Source organism: Perca flavescens, chromosome 13 (genome assembly GCF_004354835.1).
Source record: "Perca flavescens isolate YP-PL-M2 chromosome 13, PFLA_1.0, whole genome shotgun sequence".
In the NCBI taxonomy this organism is placed as follows: Eukaryota; Metazoa; Chordata; class Actinopteri; order Perciformes; family Percidae; genus Perca; species Perca flavescens.
The window spans coordinates 28,861,351-28,880,409 of NC_041343.1; the positions used below are offsets into that span (position 1 = coordinate 28,861,351).

The following is a 19,059-nucleotide window of genomic DNA, read 5'->3' on the forward strand; positions in this document are numbered from 1 at the left end:
AAAAAAAAGATGTTTTCCTGACTGGAAGCCTCTCCAAAAGAACAGGGTTCGAATCCCCCCTTACCCAAAAAAATTGTCCTGTATTTAGTTCAGAATATTATGCTACAGCATGTCTGTATTACACAAAACAATTATATATAAAGTTTTTAACCGTTTAATGTTAAATTTAATTCAATGTTTCTGAAAAATGATGTGGAAACAATATGATAAGACCTTGTGATTTTAAGGTCATGCCAATAATACTTTTACATGCTGCTAGTGGTAAAAGTTGAATTGAACTTAATAGTATACTACCATATAATGATACAAAATTCCAAAGCAATGTATATATTTATACGTATAATTTTATTTCATTTTCTATCACTTTTACTTCCTCAATCAAATGACAGTCATAGTAATGCTCCCAAGATATTTCATAAAGAACAACATCATTCTTAAACACAAAATAAAAATTGACACATTGCTTATTTATATAATTCAAATGTTATATATAAAACAAATTAACAACTAAATATGGGTATACATTTACGGAATAATTTATTATTAAAATATTACACATTTACATACGTAGAGGGAACACTAGAGTGCATGTAAAGGTGCTGAGAGACTATGTGAGGATGATGATGATGATGATGATGAAGAATCAGACCAGACGTCCAGTGAAGGTGAATACAGTTAAATTAAACTAAAGATCACAATTGCTTGGCTATGAAAACAGAAGAAACAGTCCTGACAATGCACAGTGGTGTGTCTTGTGTGCGTGAGTGTGTGCGTGTGTGTACGTGTGAGAGGATATATTTGTCGTCTGGTGGGTTAGCAGTCCATTTGTCTGTCTTCTCTTTGAATCTTTGTGTCTCTCAGCCTCATAGAAGTCCGACAGTTTGAACTCCCCCCAGGTCATCTCCTTCCCCATGCCCTGTGCCTTGTAGGGGGAGAACACTCTGGAGGGGCAGTAGATGTATTTCCCTGGTACCCCGGGGAAGCTGTCATGTACTTGAGGGCTGCCAGGGCCCTGCTTTAGGGGTTGATGACAGAACCTGCACAGGCGACCTGTTGGAAGCTGCACTGCTGACTTCCTGTTCGCCCTCTCCTCTGACTCCATCTACGACTTCAGCTGACTGTAGGCTAAACAGTTCCTGGTCATCTTTTTCTGCTGCTGCTGCTTGATAATGATAATGATGATGATGATGATGATGAGGTTATTGTTGTTTAACCAGGATGTCTGACCCAATCCGCTCCACTGTAGACCAGCTCAGAGACTCCTCCTAGTGCGGAGCAACAGGTGGAGGGGTTGAGAATGGCAGGAGCATATATTTATTATATAGTTTCTTACCAAACTCGGACAAAACGTGCATCAAAAATTGTTTGTGGATTGTGTGAAGAGTTGTTTGAAATAAATTCAGTTAAAAGAACAGTTCAATTTGTTACATTTATTATATATTATATTCCCCCATAGTCTTGACATTTTGCATAGGGTAACTGATTACTAATTCAACCTAATTCAACCTTATTAAGCCTGACCATTACCTGGTCTGTAGGAGGATGGTAGGTAGGTCATTTGAATGACCTGTATTCATGAAAGACTGCCCCTCGTAGCAGCTGTGTGCTGGGACCGCTGGGACCGGAGCCCTGCTGAAAGACCACTCCAGCTGTGTGATCAGCACCACTCCAACCGGATCTTCACTGGTCTCCTGCAATACAGCATCACATATAGTGATTTAGTCAGTCTAAGCCTACAGATCAAAATAGTTTGCATTCATTTTGCTATTGAGTTATATTACTCTCAAATGCAATTATACACATGTTCACTGTGTAAATCCCTACATGCTAAATAGAGCAACCAACAATCACAATAACCTGTCACACATAAGATACATAATAGATGTGTGACATTTTTTAAAAAGTTGTAAGCTAAATGAGGAACAATTCAATGTCCTCAAAATTTTAAACACATTTACACTGCAAGTGTCAGACTGAGCAGAATATGGAGCATGCAGGAGACAGACTGGGGCAACAGCCTCCCCGTGTAAGAAGAAAGGGCATTAGAGTGTGGGGTGCTGAGGGGGCGAGGAAAGGGCATTAGAGTGTGGGGAAAGGCGACGGCCCGGTGAAATATCAAATGAGATAAGGGCAACAATAACACTTTAATCAACCATGGCCTGAGCATGACAGGCTGGGTGGAGAGTGCAGCCTCTTTTCTTTTTACCTGCACTGTACAGCAGTTCCTAATAGTTTTGCTTTTGTATATCTTTTTTTCTGTACAAGCTTTCTTTATGTATATTTCCTATGGCTGGTATGTACACACAATGACAAGATACATGTTTTGTTGAAAATGTTTTTGTTGACATCAATAGAATTCAGCTGCCTCAACATAAAATGTTAGACTTCGGACAATATTCCATAGTGGGCAACTATCACACTTTCAGATTACACTGTCATTAGACAGGATGTCTTTGCATTTTGACTGCGTTGGTCCAAGCAATAATTAATAATGATTGTTTTGATGCCACTTAGTTATTCATTGATGGATTTATTTACATTTGAAACAGGATTTCATTATTTTGATTGAGTAATCACCTTTTATAGGTCACATAGATTATTGGAATGCTGAATGTGCCATGTGGTGTGAGAGTTGTACTTAGAGTTTTGACAATTGTAAATTTGGTTCAGTAAATGTGCCAAAGAGATTGAGAAAAAGTGTAATCTGGATTACCTGAGAGTCTGTGGCCACCAAAGCAGCAGGGCAGTGATCCTCGGTCTCCATAGCTACAACAGCTGGGATGTTGGGCTGTACCCTGTGCTTGTCACAATTTAACACAACATGACGACAGCCTGGCTCCACATGCTGAAGTCCACATATCATCTGAGCTGAGGAGGTAGAAGGGGCTGGCAGCGGGGCCTTCAGCCTGGCTGTAAGAAGATTTTGGTCACAAAAACATTCAGGGCATTCATGATGGTTTAAAGTAAGACAAAACAAATAATAACCTTTCACAGAAGCAACAATCCCAGAGGAGTCATCAGGCTCGGCAGGTCTGGAAACCGTCGCTGTTGGCTCCGTCCTGTGTGCTGTAAAAACAATTCAGAGTAATTTTCCTCACACAGTCAAGTTAGTTTATTCTTCACAATGTGTCTTTATACGTTTTCTCTCTAACAAACTGTGAATACAGACTGAAAACACCATATTTCCTTAAATTATGAATCACTATTTATTTGTCATGAAAAAAACAATGCTTTTAAGAAAACAGGTAAAGCACAAAAACAATATGAATATATAGTAAGCACACAATCAAAGATGTGGTTTATTGTGCCTATTGAATATAGAAATTTAAAATGCCAAATCCTTGAATGACAGCCTGAGAAAAAAAAACCTGTTGGTGGAGACACAGCCGGGGCTCTTTAGACTGCTGCTGCTGGCCCTGAAAGCACAGCTGACATTAGACTATTATCATGAACAGTAGGAGTAAAAGTTTAAAAAATACTCTGGTTATTAAACTATATCCACCTACTTAGTTCAGTGTCAAATTTAGATGGAGAGAGATTAAGCATCCTCCTCTCCGTCGCCACGAGATGACTGTAATGGTAACATTTATTGTATGTCAGGTATTTACCTGATGGAGCCTTCCCTAAAGACACCGTAATCTTTCCTGGAAAGAAGTTGGATCCTGTGCACAGAAAAACACAATGCACATAATAATTTGTATGATTTTATTCATGAATATAATTATACTATTATCATAGATAGATAGATAGATAGATAGATAGATAGATAGATAGATAGATAGATAGATAGACAGACATATAGATAGATAGATAGATAGATAGATAGATAGATAGATAGATAGATAGATAGCAGAACAAAATGTTTCACCTATTAATCTTAACAATTTAATATTCTGTTTGGCATAGCAACTTAACCCCATTCCAGACATGCTGTAGTATTTAACGTTACCCATTCAAAATATACACAATAGTTGCCTGAAATAGGAAGTATTTATGTCTCAGTGATAGGATGATATGATATGATATGATATGATTTAAATACAAAACATGTAGAAGCATGCAGCAAGAGGAAAAAAAATGAAAATCAGACAGGTCTTCCACAAAGTAACCTTATTACAATTGGTAAACATTACTGCAAACGCTAAAATATAACGTGATGCATAACGTTAATGTAGTAACCTTAATGTTAGCTCACATCATACCATTAACTAAACACAGTTAGAACCTGTCAATCATAAAACACTAAACGTAACGTAACACTTTCCCATATAAACAACGGAGACACGTACATTTACTACTTACTTTTGATAAGTTCACCAGCTTCTTAGACAACAGAACAGTGATTAAAACGCCGTACATATCGATATAAAACCTCCGTGGATTATATTCTCTACTGCTGCTGCTGCTGATGATGATGTAAAGGCGGTCACTGTAAACAGGAAACGAAGAAGAAAAGAGTCTCTCCTCAACTTTATCCACAGGGGGAAACAGCGCCCCCGAAATCCAGCTTGTGGCCACAAATATATGACAGCCGTAGTTTAAGACTTACTATGGAGAATGAATGGTAAAAGTTAAGAGAATTAAGCCCGTGGACGGGGTTCGATTCCCCGACGGGGAGTCACTTTTCGTTTTTAACTAGCAATTAATAATTTTCACTACGACTGTAATATAGTTTAATGCTGTTTACACATTTGATAGAGTAAAGACGTAAAAAGAGCGAAAAAATCAGGAACTAAAATCCGCTAAACTTGTGGTCAAGAGCAGTGATGCCACGTAACGCGCGTTACTCTAATCTCAGCACTTTTTTCAGTAACGAGTAATCTAACGCGTTACTATTTCCAAACCAGTAATCAGATTAAAGTTACTTATCCAAGTCACTGTGCTACTATTTGTCATTTTCCTTAGTAAAAATATATATTTTTGCTTTCTTCTTGCATCTCGGGGAGTGAAGTCACGTATGCGACAAGTCACGTTTTCAGCATGTGGACAGTTCACGTGTACCACGCAGCGACACAAACGTAAACAACAATGGAGGGAGGAGAGAGATGCGCACTTTCTAGCTGGAAATACAGTCACTATTTAGAGTTTGTGTCAGCTAAAGACGGCAATTTTAAGGTCCGTACACTCTGTGCTGGTGGCGACAAAGTGCTATCTAGCTACAAAAACACTACGTCAAATCTGAAGAACCATTTGGAGTCGCAGCACTGCGGTCAAACTTACAGAGCAAGTCCCAGCAGGTGGAGCGAAGCAGAGAGGAGGCCCCCCACCACCCAAACAACAAAAGCTGGACTTCTGTGCAAAACCAGTAAGTGGGGGAGAGTTGAAGAAGTTGGTCGGGCAGTAGGCCTATGTTGTAGAGGAAATGCTGCCCTTAAACACGGTTGACTCGCTCTCTTTCGTGCCATAATAAACCAGATCCTACTACTGGCAACGCCGAGCTGCCTCATGGTAAAACGGTTGTCATTTTTATGTTGAGGCTGTAGGGGTGTTGTCGGCAGCTGCTGCATGTAACTAATAAAGTAACTTGTAATCTAACTTTGTTACTTTTAAAATCAAGTAATCTGTAAAGTAACTAAACTACTTTTAAAATCAAGTAATCTGTAAAGTAACTAAGTTACTTTTTCAAAGTAACTGTGGCAACACTGTTCAAGAGTGAGATGGACCAACGAGGCAAAAACATGCCATATAAACATGTTGATTAGATGTGCATTGGTTGTGCAAAATGGTGGTTATTTAAAATTATATTCTAAATTATGAACGATTAACGACCCTTGGAGAAAGTAGAAAAAAAATAGCTTCAATAAATAAATAAATTAAGGCATTTATAAATACGGAAACAAATGCAATAAATGAATAAAAAAGAATAAACAAATACGGAAACATATAAACATGTTTAATATATTTCTACACTCATTTTATTTTTCATTTCTGTGTCTGTAAGTTAACGAGGTAGGAGGGATCTCAGGCTGGTAGTACTCCATTACGGTTGTAATTATTAGTATACGGTAGTTTGTGATGTCTGTGTATCACGAGCTAGTCTTTTAAAATCACCCATGGCCATCTAATTTTAACATCAAGGTAAGAACGTTTAAAAAAATTTCTGAAACATATTCTAATATTGCAAGTAGGCTACAAGTACCTACAAATTGAATTGTACTTCAAATTTCACAAGGATCTCGATTCACCAAAATCATTCTTGTGGACAAGAACATATGACAGCCTTAGTGACGAAGTTACCATTTGTTTATATTTCTCTCTCTGTATTCACAGTATTACTTATGTTATTGTATTCTTACTAAAGCAAATGCGTTTTTTTAAGGGTAAAAAAGGTTTAGAGTTCTGCATGAAGTGAAAATAATGATTGAAATAGTGAAAATATGTTTATTATTATTATCATATTTCCCCCCTTCCCTGTTTCTGCATACTGTCGTAGACTACCTATAAGTCTTGGCATTGTAGAAATGTGGATGGACTAAATACTGATCCTAAGAGCCCAATTCATGTGTGATTATATTGCCTGATAGTAACCATTTCACAGTGTCTCCACAGCATTATTTTGATTATTTGACTTAATAATACTATATCAAGTAATTAGGCCTGTGCCAGATTGAAGACATTCTTAGTCGACTAACACTCATTCAATTGTATCAACTAATCGATTAGTTGATTTAATCGACAGATCTGTAAATCTGAGTTTCTCCGCAAAGAGTCACGCAAAAGCACCACTTTAATTCTTGTGTTTACCAGAGATGTGCTCGTACATTTCTTGGAAATAAGTCATTCAGCATGAAAAAAGCATCAAACATGACTAATGGACTAAAGAAATCTAAGTTGACTAAGACCAAAACGACCGATTAGTCGACTAATCGACTAAGAGGGAGCAGCCCTAAGAGTAATCTTGTGAGCCAAGGATTTCTGCTTTAGGAAAATCACAGCATAGTAAAACAAAACCCAGAATCTTAGACGCCTAGATTTTACAGGAAAACAAATCTGAGCCGTTTTCAGAAATTAGTGCTTGTCGGTCATTTGTCAAAATCGCATAAATCTCTATTTTTCAAAAGTTATTGATACTGCATATTGGAAATGTCTGCTTTTCCATAGATGGATATACAATTTTCTTTTCAGAAAAAAACTGCCAGTTTTAGTTGAGACAGTAAGGTCAAAATGAGGTGACTTCGTTGCCAACAGTATCCCTAATACTTAACTAGAATAATGTCATAAATGGATATGGATCAATATATACCTCGATTATAAAGACTCATTGTTTTTTTGTTTGTTATATTTTTCTTTTGGTTGACAGCACACAGACAGGGAAGAGAGGAGGATAGAGAGGGAGAGAAAGCAAGATGGCGGTGGAACAGAGAGACAGAGCAAGAACCAGACGAGACAGTGGACAGGTGACGTTATTTAAGACCACATAGTTATAATGCCATGCCAGTTTCTACTTGCTTTCTTTCATGGCAGACGACTCCACAATGATTTCACATAACTAAACAGTGTCATATTTTATTATTCAATGTGGATTCTCCCCAACCTCCTCTTACATGTACATTTACAACATATGTCAGTGGACTTGATTCTTTGATCAGTGAATCTTTCAAGGTCTTGATTTTCTTCTTTTTTTAACCGAGCACTTTAAGATGTGCTGGGTTTTGGGGGTGAGTTGAGCCAATGTTAAAATGAGGTGACTTTTAAATTTGATTAAGACATGAAAACAAAAAACCCGAAACTTAAATGGCTAGGCCGATTTTAGCTATTTTTATTTTCTTGTTAATACATGTTTTTAATTGTTTTTAACTGCTCTTTAATGTTTTATGTAAAGCACTTTGAATTGCCTTGTTGCGCAAATGTGATATACAAATAAAGCTCCCTTTGCCTTGTGGTCAAGCATAAGAGGTAAATGACCAACAAGGTGTATAAAGTTTCTGCTAGCTAACATAAACATGTTTTCACAGACTAATATGAGATAAAACACTGTGCACCGTCATCTTTATGCTGCTCTCAATAGTGAAAATGGGCTCTCCTTCAATGGGAAACGACGCCACCAAAATCCCGCTTGTGGCCAAAAATATATAGCACCTGTAGTGATAACAGCTAATGTAGAGAATGAATCGTGAACAAATATCTTATCTCTTTATTTGCATGTCTGTAGTAGTGTGTGACGTTGAACACAACTACAAATATGACATTTGATCATGTGATCTTCATGTCCCTCCTCGTTAGTATAGTGGACAGTATCTCCGCCTGTCACGCGGAAGACCGGGGTTCGATTCCCCGACGGGGAGTTCCTTTTCGTTTTATGGTAGTATAATATAAGTACAAAGTACTGCAAAATAGTTGCCCACCGCTGCAACTTACTCACCAACTGTTAAAAATCGTCTTATTTTCTTTTTTTTGCAGTACACTTTCTACTTAAGACTTCAGTTATCGTCTCCAGACCACAGATCATACAGCTCCCAGCCCTGGAGGACGATAGCACGCACTGCCTCAGAAAAGCCACCAGCATCTGTAAGGAATCCACACACACCCATGCCACCGTCTATTTAAATGCATTTCATGTAGCAGACGTTATAATGCCTTCTATGAAATAGCTTTCTCCCTAGAGCTGTAACGATAACTGCACTGTTGAGTGCCCCCCATAATCTGTCTCCACCCAACTACAACTACAACACAGAGACAGCTGCTTTGACTAACTTCAGTGTACATGGACAAACACATTCATCCATACTGTGTTTTCATGTTATGTGTTCTGTTAGTACTGTATTTGGTTTTAATGCTGCATTGCACTTCTAAGCTATTTGCACTTTAATACTGCTTTGAAACTGTTTGTTACATCTTTACTGCCACTTTATTGCCATTTACGCACTTTTTTACTATTTGACTATGTTTATACAATTTTTCTGGGTAGTTTACTGTTTATGTGACTTTATGTATTATGTTATGACATTACTGTTGCTTTATTGCTATTTCCCCTCCTATTTTTTACGTTGTTTTTTATATTTACCTTATTCATTTATTTTATAGCAGAGGGTCGCAATCCTAATCTCGTTGAATTTGTACAATGACAATAACGATATTGTTTCCTAATATTATTTAATTTCCCATCTATCTTTCTGTCTGTCTATTTACTGTATCTGTCTGTCTGTCTGCTTTCGCCATATGTGCTGTCGCTAGCTAATTTTCACAGTCCGTGAAGGCAGCATTGACCGATAGTCCCTGAAGGCAGCGTGTCGGACGCGCCTTACGTAATAATCACGTGATTGCGTCAACAGAAACAAACATGGCGCCGCGAAAGTGAGATAAAGTGATGTGAGTGTTTCTACCGTGATTATCGTTAGGTTCATTGTTGTTTTATGTAGCTGTGGAACAGATAAACACACGAATAGCTCATGTATTTTTAAGTACACGGTAAATTATTCAGAAAGTCGAAATTACGAACTTTATTTGCTGTTTTTAGGGTCTCGTGTGGTCAGAATGTTTGCATGTCAACCGATGTTCTCGCGCCGTGTAAGATAACTTACTTTTGATATTTTGCTTCGAATACACTTTGAATATGACTTTCTCACTCAGCCCATTTGTTTTAAAGTCCAAGGTTAGATAGAAGAGGGCAATCTTTATCATCAGGTAACCAACGATACTGCTGAGAGTGGGCGAGAGGGCGCTCGGTTATTAGCTGTGCTGCAGTTTGGGGTACAAGTTTACCTTGTTGCATATTAAAGCTGTGGTAAAAACTTTATTTTCGGGGTCGTTGGGCATAAATTCCATAATCTTTCAGCATAGTGTACTGAGAAAAAACTAGACTTCTGCACCTCCTCTTGGCTCAGTTATCAGGCTTTAGATAATCTTACAGTGACGGGAGACTTTGGTCAGTCACTGGTCATTTTAGAAAGAAAGAGAAAGGCTTTTTGACCATGGACAATGAGGAGAGAGGGAGAGCTGTAGGAAGAGGTCTCACTCTACTTCCAATTCTGGCGTTTGTTTTCTTTCTTGTTCCCACTGCAGAGGGAACGTTAGGTTTAGTCTTATAAATACAGAGATGTCGGGACTTGTTTTTGATAGAGCAGTGGACTAAAGACACAATGGATTGGTTCAATCCTGTAATAGACAAGACACTGGTTTAATCTTGGTATGTGTGAATGAGCTGAAATGCCACTTAAAAAGAGATTTTTTTTCCTTCTTTTCCAAACTAGTGGATAGTTTAGAGACTATTTAACAACAGCCATGAATTGGCTGATATGCCACAAATCCAGCATTTGCACACAAAAAGTAAAAAAAAATAAAATAGGAAGGTGAGCTACTTGAGATTTCCACCTTTTAAGCTGATGCTTTATGTTTCTGTTGGACATAGTTTCTCAGGAGAGGACCAGGATGGCTCTAAGGAAGCAAATACTCAAGGATGCCGGCGACGTTCCCTCTGGAAGCCAACAGGAGGACGAGGCTCTCGACGACGGAGACGACAATGTAAAGAAATGTGAACGTTAGCTAGAATGAGCCGAGATGTATACACGTTCGTACGTATGAATCCAGCGTCACTGAAGCTGTGTTCTAAACAATGTGTAGCTCGGGCTTTAGTCAGCGTTTTCATTTTTCATTTACTATCCAAACAGCAGTTTTTCCTAGAAAATGTTGTTTTTTTTTCTTTCAGGACTTCTCATCATCATTTCAGTCGTCGTCATCAAGACAAAAACGCAAGAGGGAGAGGGAAAACAAATCCAAACCCAAAGGTACATAACTAACATTACATTTAGGGTACCAAATTGACTTTTAATGTTTTGGTTTGTGTAGTGTAAACACGGTTTAAGATGGAGTAATACAATATCAGAATTAGGGATGCACCGAAAGGAAAATTCTTGGCTGAAACCGAAAACCGAAAAAGAGGAAACCAAGACCGAAACACAGAAAGAAATTATGCCAATTATTAGTACCATGGCATTTATGGCTATGACTGTGTACTCACTTTACTAAAATCAAGGCATTGCAATTGTATACATTAATATTAAAGTTTAATTAAAAAAATATCTAGCAGAAATATGAAATCTGATCGTCACATACAGTATATAGTAGCCTAAGAATAGAATAGCTTACCTGTTGTTGTTGTTTTTATTATTATTATTTGAGGCACATTCTTGCAGGATTTCACTGAACATATCAGACAACGAGGGTGCATGCCCCTCATCTGGTGCAGAGAGACAAGTCTTTTTTTCTGCGCTCTGATCTCCTCCTGCTCCGTGCGCTGCTCCGTCTCCGTCTCCACGCGGGTTCTCCGCATCCATCGCGGCCTGGATCATTTCTCGTGCGCCCTGCTTTATTTCCGCATCCAAATAATGGTCTTTATAACGCGGATCAAATACAGTCGCGATGAAGTGCAGAGGATCTGAATAGATCTCACTGAAACGTGTGCTGACAGACTCTAAGAGCGTACTTCTCATTGTTTTCACTCCGTGGTCCGTCTCAACCTCAACCAAGCTTAGGAGACGCTTTGCAGGAGGAACGGATCGCGTACTGACACGTGCAGGTCGCGGTTTCTGTTTGCGTCATCACAACATTTTCGGTGGCCGAATATTTGGTGCATCCCTTAGCAGAATCATAAATATAATAAACATAATGAACAATAAATACAGAAAAAAGCAAACCGTGCTGGAGTAAGGTCTGGCTACAGCGCTTATCTATTCTGGGATAGAGGAAAAAACGCTCTAGTTTGTTTGTATTTCTTTTAACCAATCCCAACCGTATAATAAGTAGCGGAGGTCAGATCCAGAACTATGTTTAATAAAAACGCAATCCGATTTTTTTCACATTAATGTGTAATAGCATTATTTATTGGAGCTACTGTAACTACGTTTGAGAGAAGTTATTGATGCCATCAAAACTGTCAAGATTTTTGACAACGTACAGTCTAATAGATGTTACAAATAAAAGCTATCTAAAGCTTTAATCTACACCAGTTAAGACAATGTCTAATACAGTGGCTTGCATAAGTTTACACACCTACGCTAAAGTTGACTAAAAAGAGGAATATAAAAAAAATCATCTTTTGGAAATTGATCTTAATGCCTTAATTTAAAAAATTTGGAAAACTCTAACCTTTAAGGACACCAATTTTCTTTGTGAATGAATAATGTATCGTAAATAAATAAATGTTCTTCCTTAAAATACAGGGGGCATACGTAAGTACACCCCTATGTTAAATTCCCATAGAGACAGGCAGATGTTTATTTTTAAAGGCCAGTTATTTCATGGATCCAGGATACTATGCATCCTGATAAAGTTCCCTTGGCCTTTTGGAATTAAAATAACCCCCATCATCACATACCCTTCACTATACCTAGAGATCGGCAAGGTTTTATTTCAGTTAGCCTAATAACTGGTTTGATTTGCATTGAGAGATGATCTTATGGAAAGTACCCTATGTCATTCGTGATTCATGAAATAACTGGCCTTTAAAAATAAAAATCTGCCTTCCTCTATGGGAATTTAACATAGGAGTGTGTGTACTTATCCACCCTGTATATTAAGGAAGAACATTTATTTATTTACGATACATTATTCATTCACAAAGAAACCTGGTGTCCTTAAAGGTCGGATTTTGCCTAATTTGTTTTAATTAAGGCATCTATCTATAAATTGCAGGATTGTCTGTCTGTTATGCGCATATCTCTCGAACCGTTAGATCTGTCTTTGACTTTGAATAAACAAATGACAATTCCCGAATTGAAGGACCTTTCAGAATCCCGCACAACCAGCTACAGACAAGTGACAGCGAGATGTATCTGTATATGTGTGTGTCTGTGTTTGGGGGGAAGGTAAGACGCCACATGCAACAGCGGGGGGGCATTTTCCTGCTATTGTATTAACTTGCTGTGAGCTGGCAGAACATAACGTAACTGCTTAATCTCTGAGATTATTTCTTCACAGCGCTGTGCAATGCGAGAAAATCTCAGTGTTGAACCGGGCAGATACATCACTTTTCATCAGACTCACCCTGAGTCGAGTTAATTAAGGCTACTGCTAACTTACAACACTAATAACATTACCGTCGCCAAAATACTCCCGTGAATCAAATCCATAATTCACCGTGTTTAATTCGTTAACAAGCATATGACATGAGATCTCTCTCTCTCTCTCTCTCTTTCTTTCTTTCTTTCTTTCTTTCTTTCTTTCTTTCTTTCTTTCTTTCTTTCTTTCTTTCTTTCTCTCTCTCTGACACACACACAGTCCGGTTCTGGTGGTTGATGAACGCAGATAGGTGCTGATTAGCTCTCATAACAGAATAAAAATAGCCATATTGGTAGCACACTGCCATGAGTCCATAAGGCTAATGTCTGATTACTCCATTCATTGTGATATTTTGTGATTACATTCTAAATCTGCAGCGTTCTCTGTCAGGTAAATACTGTAGTACAACAATTTTGAGGTACAATTTGGTTTTGAAGAATTCTACAAGCAGCAATACCACCGTAGTAGTTCAAAACAGGCACATTTTCAGCGGGCACTGCACTAGTCAGTTTCCAAAAGATGTTTTTTTTTTTTTTTTTTAGTCAACTTGAGCATGGGTGTATATACTTATGCAAGCCACTGTATATACAACCCTCGATTTTTGGCTTTTAGTAAAAGTGTCACTGTTGTTCTCAGAGATGACCGAGGAGGAGATGATGGACTGGGCTCTGCGTCTGAGTGAACAGGAAGCCAGCGCCTCTGCGTTAAGACAGCAGCAGGAGGAAGAGGCCATGAAGAAAGCCATTCAAGAGAGTGTGAGTACACCCTTCATGATGCTTTTGAAACTGTTTAACTGTATTGTCATTTTGGAGGATGCAGAATTGGGTCAATGGGACAATCTGAACCACAGTAATGTCAAAAAACATAAATTGATATTATATTGATGTGTGTGTGTGTGTGTGTGTGTGTGTGTGTGTGTGTGTGTGTGTGTGTGTGTGTGTGTGTGTGTGTGTGTGTGTGCAGAAGAGAGAAAGAGGAAGCAGACGTGTTGTATGCAACCGGAGCAGAGTTGGTGGAATAAGTTTAAGTTTTGTACCCAGTGTGTCCGAGATAAACCCCAGACTGAAAGCCAAGTTCATTACATACAGTTGCTTAATAAAAGCAGGCTTTCCACACAAAAACGTAGCCTACATGTGTCATTAGTATGAGGGAAAAAAAAGAGATTTTAACTGTGTCGGGCTGGGACACAAATTTCTTAATGCGTGTCGGCTCGGGACGGGCTCGGACAGAAAAATGCGGCCCGATCCGCACTCTATTTTCTTTTTTTTTTGTGTGATCAATTATTTATTTATTTATTTTCTTACAATCATTCATACACTGGAGAGGAAACATCTTCACAGAAAAAAAAAAACAAGAAACCGTAGGCTGATTACATCATCATTGAAAATACAGCAAAAGCACAATAAAGTGTTGCTTAATTCTGATGCTTGTTTTTCCTCTCCCCTTATCCCCCTCCAAACCCCACCCCACCCCCAACAAGATTTGCTCAAGGTATTGAGCAGTTAAAAAAAAAAAAAAACACCCACACACACAACCTCTCAACCTTTTCCCATTGCCACCCGTCCATCCTTCCTCCATCATAGAACCCAAAGCAGGATATTGAGCATTGTATATATTGGATAAATATCTCATACTTGAGAATATCAAACACATCCTGATTTCCTCCTTCATATTATAAAATCCACAGAGGTCCATACAACATTCTAGATAATAAAAAAAAAAAACTGAGTGAGGTATATGCACAACATTTAAACATTGTATACATTAGATGCACATTTCCAAAAAAAAAAAATATATATATATAAATAAAGCAAATATATGAAGTAACTCAGAATGTAAACAGTAGAAAGAGTCTGACCATATCTACATTATTTCATTTATTTTCTCCAATAGCTCTGTCCAGCAATCAATATTCGAGGTTTTGGCATAATGTAAACGTGCTGTAGAGAGCTCTAGCTGAGCAATATCCCAGTAAGAAGAGAGCCATTTCTTTACTAACAATGTATGTGGTGGTTTCCAGCGACAAGCTATCATTCTTTTGGCAGCTGTCAAACCAGCCAAAAGAAGACACCTATTGTTAACAGTTAGCTTTAGAGACAATGTGTCATTGAGCAGAAGCAAATATGGTAAGAAAGGGATGGGTCGTTTAATGATACTAGACATGATGGTTGAAACACTATGCCAAAATCTATTGACCTCTGGACACTGCCACACCATATGGTAAAAAGTAGCAATGGTATTGTCTGAGCAGAAATCACAATATGGATTGTCTCTGAGTTTCATTTGCTGTAATCTTCGCGGGGCACTCTATTTTCTTACTTCTAGTTGGGATAAATGTGTTAAGATTTTGAATTTCAGTTCCCATAATGCTTTGTGGGATGTATAATAACAATTGTAACTACTATTTATTACTATGACTATTTGCTGTCCCTGTTTGTAACTGTGGCTATAAAAACAACTACGTTACTGTGTTATTTTATTTTGAGTTATGACTCTGAGAAAAGAGGGTGCGATCTTTGACACTAAATGCATCAATCTGGTTGAAAGAGTTAATACAGTATCTAACGAATGAACCCAGAATCCATTTGTGTGTTTTTCTCTTGCAGATGGTCAGCCCGACACAACCGTGCCGGCCGGCCCAAAGTCAGAGCCTGCTCACCGCTGCCGAAGCTTCACTCAGGCTCTGCTCTCGACGGAAACTCTCGTACTCAAACGGGAAGACGGCGTCTGCCGTCGATCAGGGAACATCGGAGGATGTCTGCACACCAGAGAAGGGCCTGAACCGAAGTGAGTAACCACGAGACCAGTGAGTCAGTTGACTTGTTAAGTTCTTGTGCTAAGCTCTGCGTTGTGCTTTGTTTCGTTGTTAATCTTTCTGCTTCTGTGATGTTTTGTGCTACATTTCGTTTTGCTTGTCTTCCTTTTTTTTTTTTCTTTGTATTTTAAAAATCCTTTTTATTTTAACATCGAGGGCAGGAGACTAGAGATGAAAAATAGCCTTTTGGCTAATTCTGGCATTTTTAACCTATGTAAAATCATGCATGTTATTAATTAGCACTGTCCCCTTTCATAAATAAACTGAATTGAAATATCCTACAATGTTTAGTTTCCCTCTGCACCAACACTGACAAGTAAGAAAGTAAAAATATATCAAAGGGAAAATATATCATTTGGCGTCAGTAGGGCTGACACCTTCTAGTCGTTGGCCGATATGCTGCCAAATTGTCATTGGTTGGACAATCGCTGTTACTTTTACAAGGCGGCGGGTCGAACGAACTCGTCCCGCTCCTCCTCCACTGTGATTGGACAGCTGTGCAAAAAGTGACACTGATGAGTGCGGCATTTTACCCAAAGTTAAACATATTTACATTTTCGGCAACCAGAAAAAAACACCAAATGTGCAACGCTCAGTAAGAATTCAAAATATACACTGACCTCAGGGAAAAATACTTTGGTGAACACACAACACTAGAGTGCACTGTGGCCGATTGAGTTAATCTACAGAGGTGTTCTTTCCCCCACTTACCAATCGATTCTTTTCATTTTTTATGATTTATTTTATTGTATTATATGTCAAGGGACGCACACACATAAGGGGAGATAAGAACAATACCACTAGATAAATTAAAAGAAAATTGAATTTGAAAGAAGTAGGGGAAAAAACAATGATAGAAAGTTTGAAAGAAAGAAGACACTTCCCATTGTAGGGTTGTAAGTATTATTGTTACATCAAAAAATTGTAATATAGGTAATAAGTTTACATGCACATAAAGCACCATTCATAACCATAAACATATATACATGAACATAACATATGCACATACAAATGCCTACACATATGCACATACACACCCCTATATAAGTATTTGTTTGGTAATAAAAAAATCGATTTGTTTACGAGTTGGTTAATATTTCAGTCGACCAAGACTTTCTTTGGCTGACTGCAGCCCTGCCGCGATAAAATCCAACGTAAGACATGCTCTGCTGTCTTCCCAGGAGCAAAAGGAACTCGAGATGAAAGTAATAACAGGAATAAAAAGCGGAAAAGGAAAGAAGGAAGTCCTCTGCTGGAGATGCCAGACTCTCAGGCTTCACCCTGCAGCTCAGAGTGTATCTCCGTGCCTCTGGACTCACCTCTGGTTCGTCCAAAACATTTCTTTCTTGTCTTTCCTTTTGATGTGTTGATTATTATTTTTTGGTTACTTAAATAATTATTTAGTCTATAAAATGTCAGAAAACACTGCTGGTCACAGTTTCCAAGAGCCCAAGCTGATGCCTTCAAATCCCAAACCCAAAGATATTCCAATTTAGCAACTAATGAGTATTTTCATTGTCTATTAATCTATGGATGATAAAAAATAGTGACAAATGGCATCACCATAATTTCTTCAAATGTGTGTAAAAAAACAGATGAAAGAGAGAGAATATTGGACAGGCATTCATCACACAAACACCACTCCAAATGATTGATAATGTACGCAATTTGTCTTCTCTCAACAATAAATCAGAGCTCTGACTCGACCCAGATCGAAGACTGTCAGCTCCAGAAATCCCCCGTCTTCCCCTCGGCTGGCTACAGAGCCGAGGTTCACGTCCCCCGGCTGAGCCAGAACCTGCTGGAAACCTACAGAACCTCAGGGTTTGTGTTGTGCTCTCAGGACAGCTGTACCTCGACTCGAAAGTCTCCGCCTGCTCAACCCAAGAGCCCGACGTTTCCCAAAAGCCCCAAACGCTCCGATAACCTCACTCTGTCCAAGAGCCCTGTCTTCTCCGAGACTGATCAGGGAGAGGATGAAGAGACGGAGCAGGCTCCCGAGTATTTTATAAGCCCGGTGTTTGGCAGGAATACTCAGCACGAGACATCTCCAAGTGCCTGCCAACCCCAGGTCAGTGTCTGTAACTCAGGGTTCACGTGCTCGTCTCAGGAGAGTTTAAAGTCCTCTGTGAGGTCAGCGTCCTGTCGGCCTAAAAGTCCAGTATTCCCAAGAAGCCCCGGCCTTCCCCGGGACCCCCCTCCCCCTGAAAGATCAGCAACCTGTGAAAGTCCTGTATTCTCAGAGGCTGACGGAGGACAGACGGAGCAGAGTCGTGGGTATTGTACAAGCCCAGTGTTCGGCATGACCGGACGAGGACAAAAGAGTCGCATCAATGAGCTGAAACTCTCTGGGAGTCCTTCCGCTGTAGAGCTCATAGGTTCAGACAGTGACGGGGATTCGACCGTAACCAGGGATTCATCTCAGAGTCTGGCGCAGGTGAGTTCAGGTGTCAAACAAAGTCCTTATCCAGCGTCTGGATTTAAGCGTCTTACATTGATATTTGAGAGTCCAATAATGATCCCTCGGCTACATTTTTGTTGTATTATTTTACATGAACGCAACACAAAAACAAACATTATTGAAAAGGATCTCTTACATTTTTTTTTTTTTTTAAAAGATTGTGACCATGTATCGAACGGGACATTTTACAGTGTAAAAATAAACGCGTCAGTTACAGTTATCAGCTGACATGTTTGGCAATACTAATATAACTCCAAAAAGCTGATATTATGGCCTACTTGATTTATTAGTGTAGCTCTAATCTTCACGCTGTTCTGCGACATATTTATTATATAAAGTAGGCTGATTTACAACCACCCCCAAAGGATTTTTATCCCAATTTAAGCATGATGTCAACAGCAAGCAGTCTGATGCTGTTATGAAATTTAATTACAAGGCTTTTTTAATTTTATGTTTAAAAAAAATTGTTTTACTTATATATGATTGTATGTAAAGCATATTTTGAATCATTCATTTTCAAATGCTGTGGCTCAGTTTGAGGTAAGGTAAAGAATTTGTTAGTGGTTGATCTTTCTCAAATTTTTTTATGTGATTTTTGCACATTTAAAGGGAATTTTTCTCCTGCAGTAATCCAGTTGTAACACTCCGATATCTTTTTTATAATTACTTGTTTATTTTCTCTGTTCTTCCTGCTTTTAAATACAGGGCAGCAAGACTGATCAGGATCAAGACGCCAGCTTTAAGAAGCCATCTGAGTCGGGTACAGTGATAACATTAACAGTTTGTT

The 19,059-nt window shown here is 38.6% G+C and overlaps 1 protein-coding gene, 1 long non-coding RNA gene and 1 other non-coding gene across 6 annotated transcripts in view; 2 read left to right on the forward strand and 1 right to left on the reverse strand.

Annotated features, from left to right (window-relative positions):
- Positions 1-326: 326 nt before the first annotated feature.
- LOC114567095 (uncharacterized) lies at positions 327-4,419 on the reverse strand. Of its 4 annotated transcripts, XR_003694122.1 has the most exons (7): positions 4,303-4,419; positions 3,507-3,662; positions 3,369-3,416; positions 2,986-3,066; positions 2,714-2,910; positions 1,528-1,691; positions 327-1,265 (listed from the first exon to the last, which is right to left on the reverse strand). It is a non-coding gene; the product is annotated as an uncharacterized LOC114567095 (long non-coding RNA). The 4 variants fall into 4 exon arrangements; XR_003694120.1 differs by having other exon boundaries at positions 2,986-3,416; XR_003694121.1 differs by having other exon boundaries at positions 3,369-3,662.
- Positions 4,420-7,306: 2,887 nt separating this feature from the next.
- Positions 7,307-19,059, forward strand: part of uimc1 (ubiquitin interaction motif containing 1) — a 29,803-nt gene continuing 18,050 nt past the window's right edge. The window contains exons 1-9 of the mRNA XM_028594972.1: positions 7,307-7,397; positions 8,401-8,508; positions 10,349-10,461; positions 10,646-10,724; positions 13,633-13,751; positions 15,603-15,783; positions 16,993-17,135; positions 17,505-18,248; positions 18,978-19,032. Coding sequence (XP_028450773.1) covers positions 10,369-10,461; positions 10,646-10,724; positions 13,633-13,751; positions 15,603-15,783; positions 16,993-17,135; positions 17,505-18,248; positions 18,978-19,032 — 1,414 coding nt within the window. The 5' untranslated portion in view covers positions 7,307-7,397; positions 8,401-8,508; positions 10,349-10,368. The remainder of the gene's footprint in view (positions 7,398-8,400; positions 8,509-10,348; positions 10,462-10,645; positions 10,725-13,632; positions 13,752-15,602; positions 15,784-16,992; positions 17,136-17,504; positions 18,249-18,977; positions 19,033-19,059) is intronic.
- Positions 8,214-8,285, forward strand: trnad-guc (transfer RNA aspartic acid (anticodon GUC)). The gene has a single exon. It is a non-coding gene; the product is annotated as a tRNA-Asp (tRNA).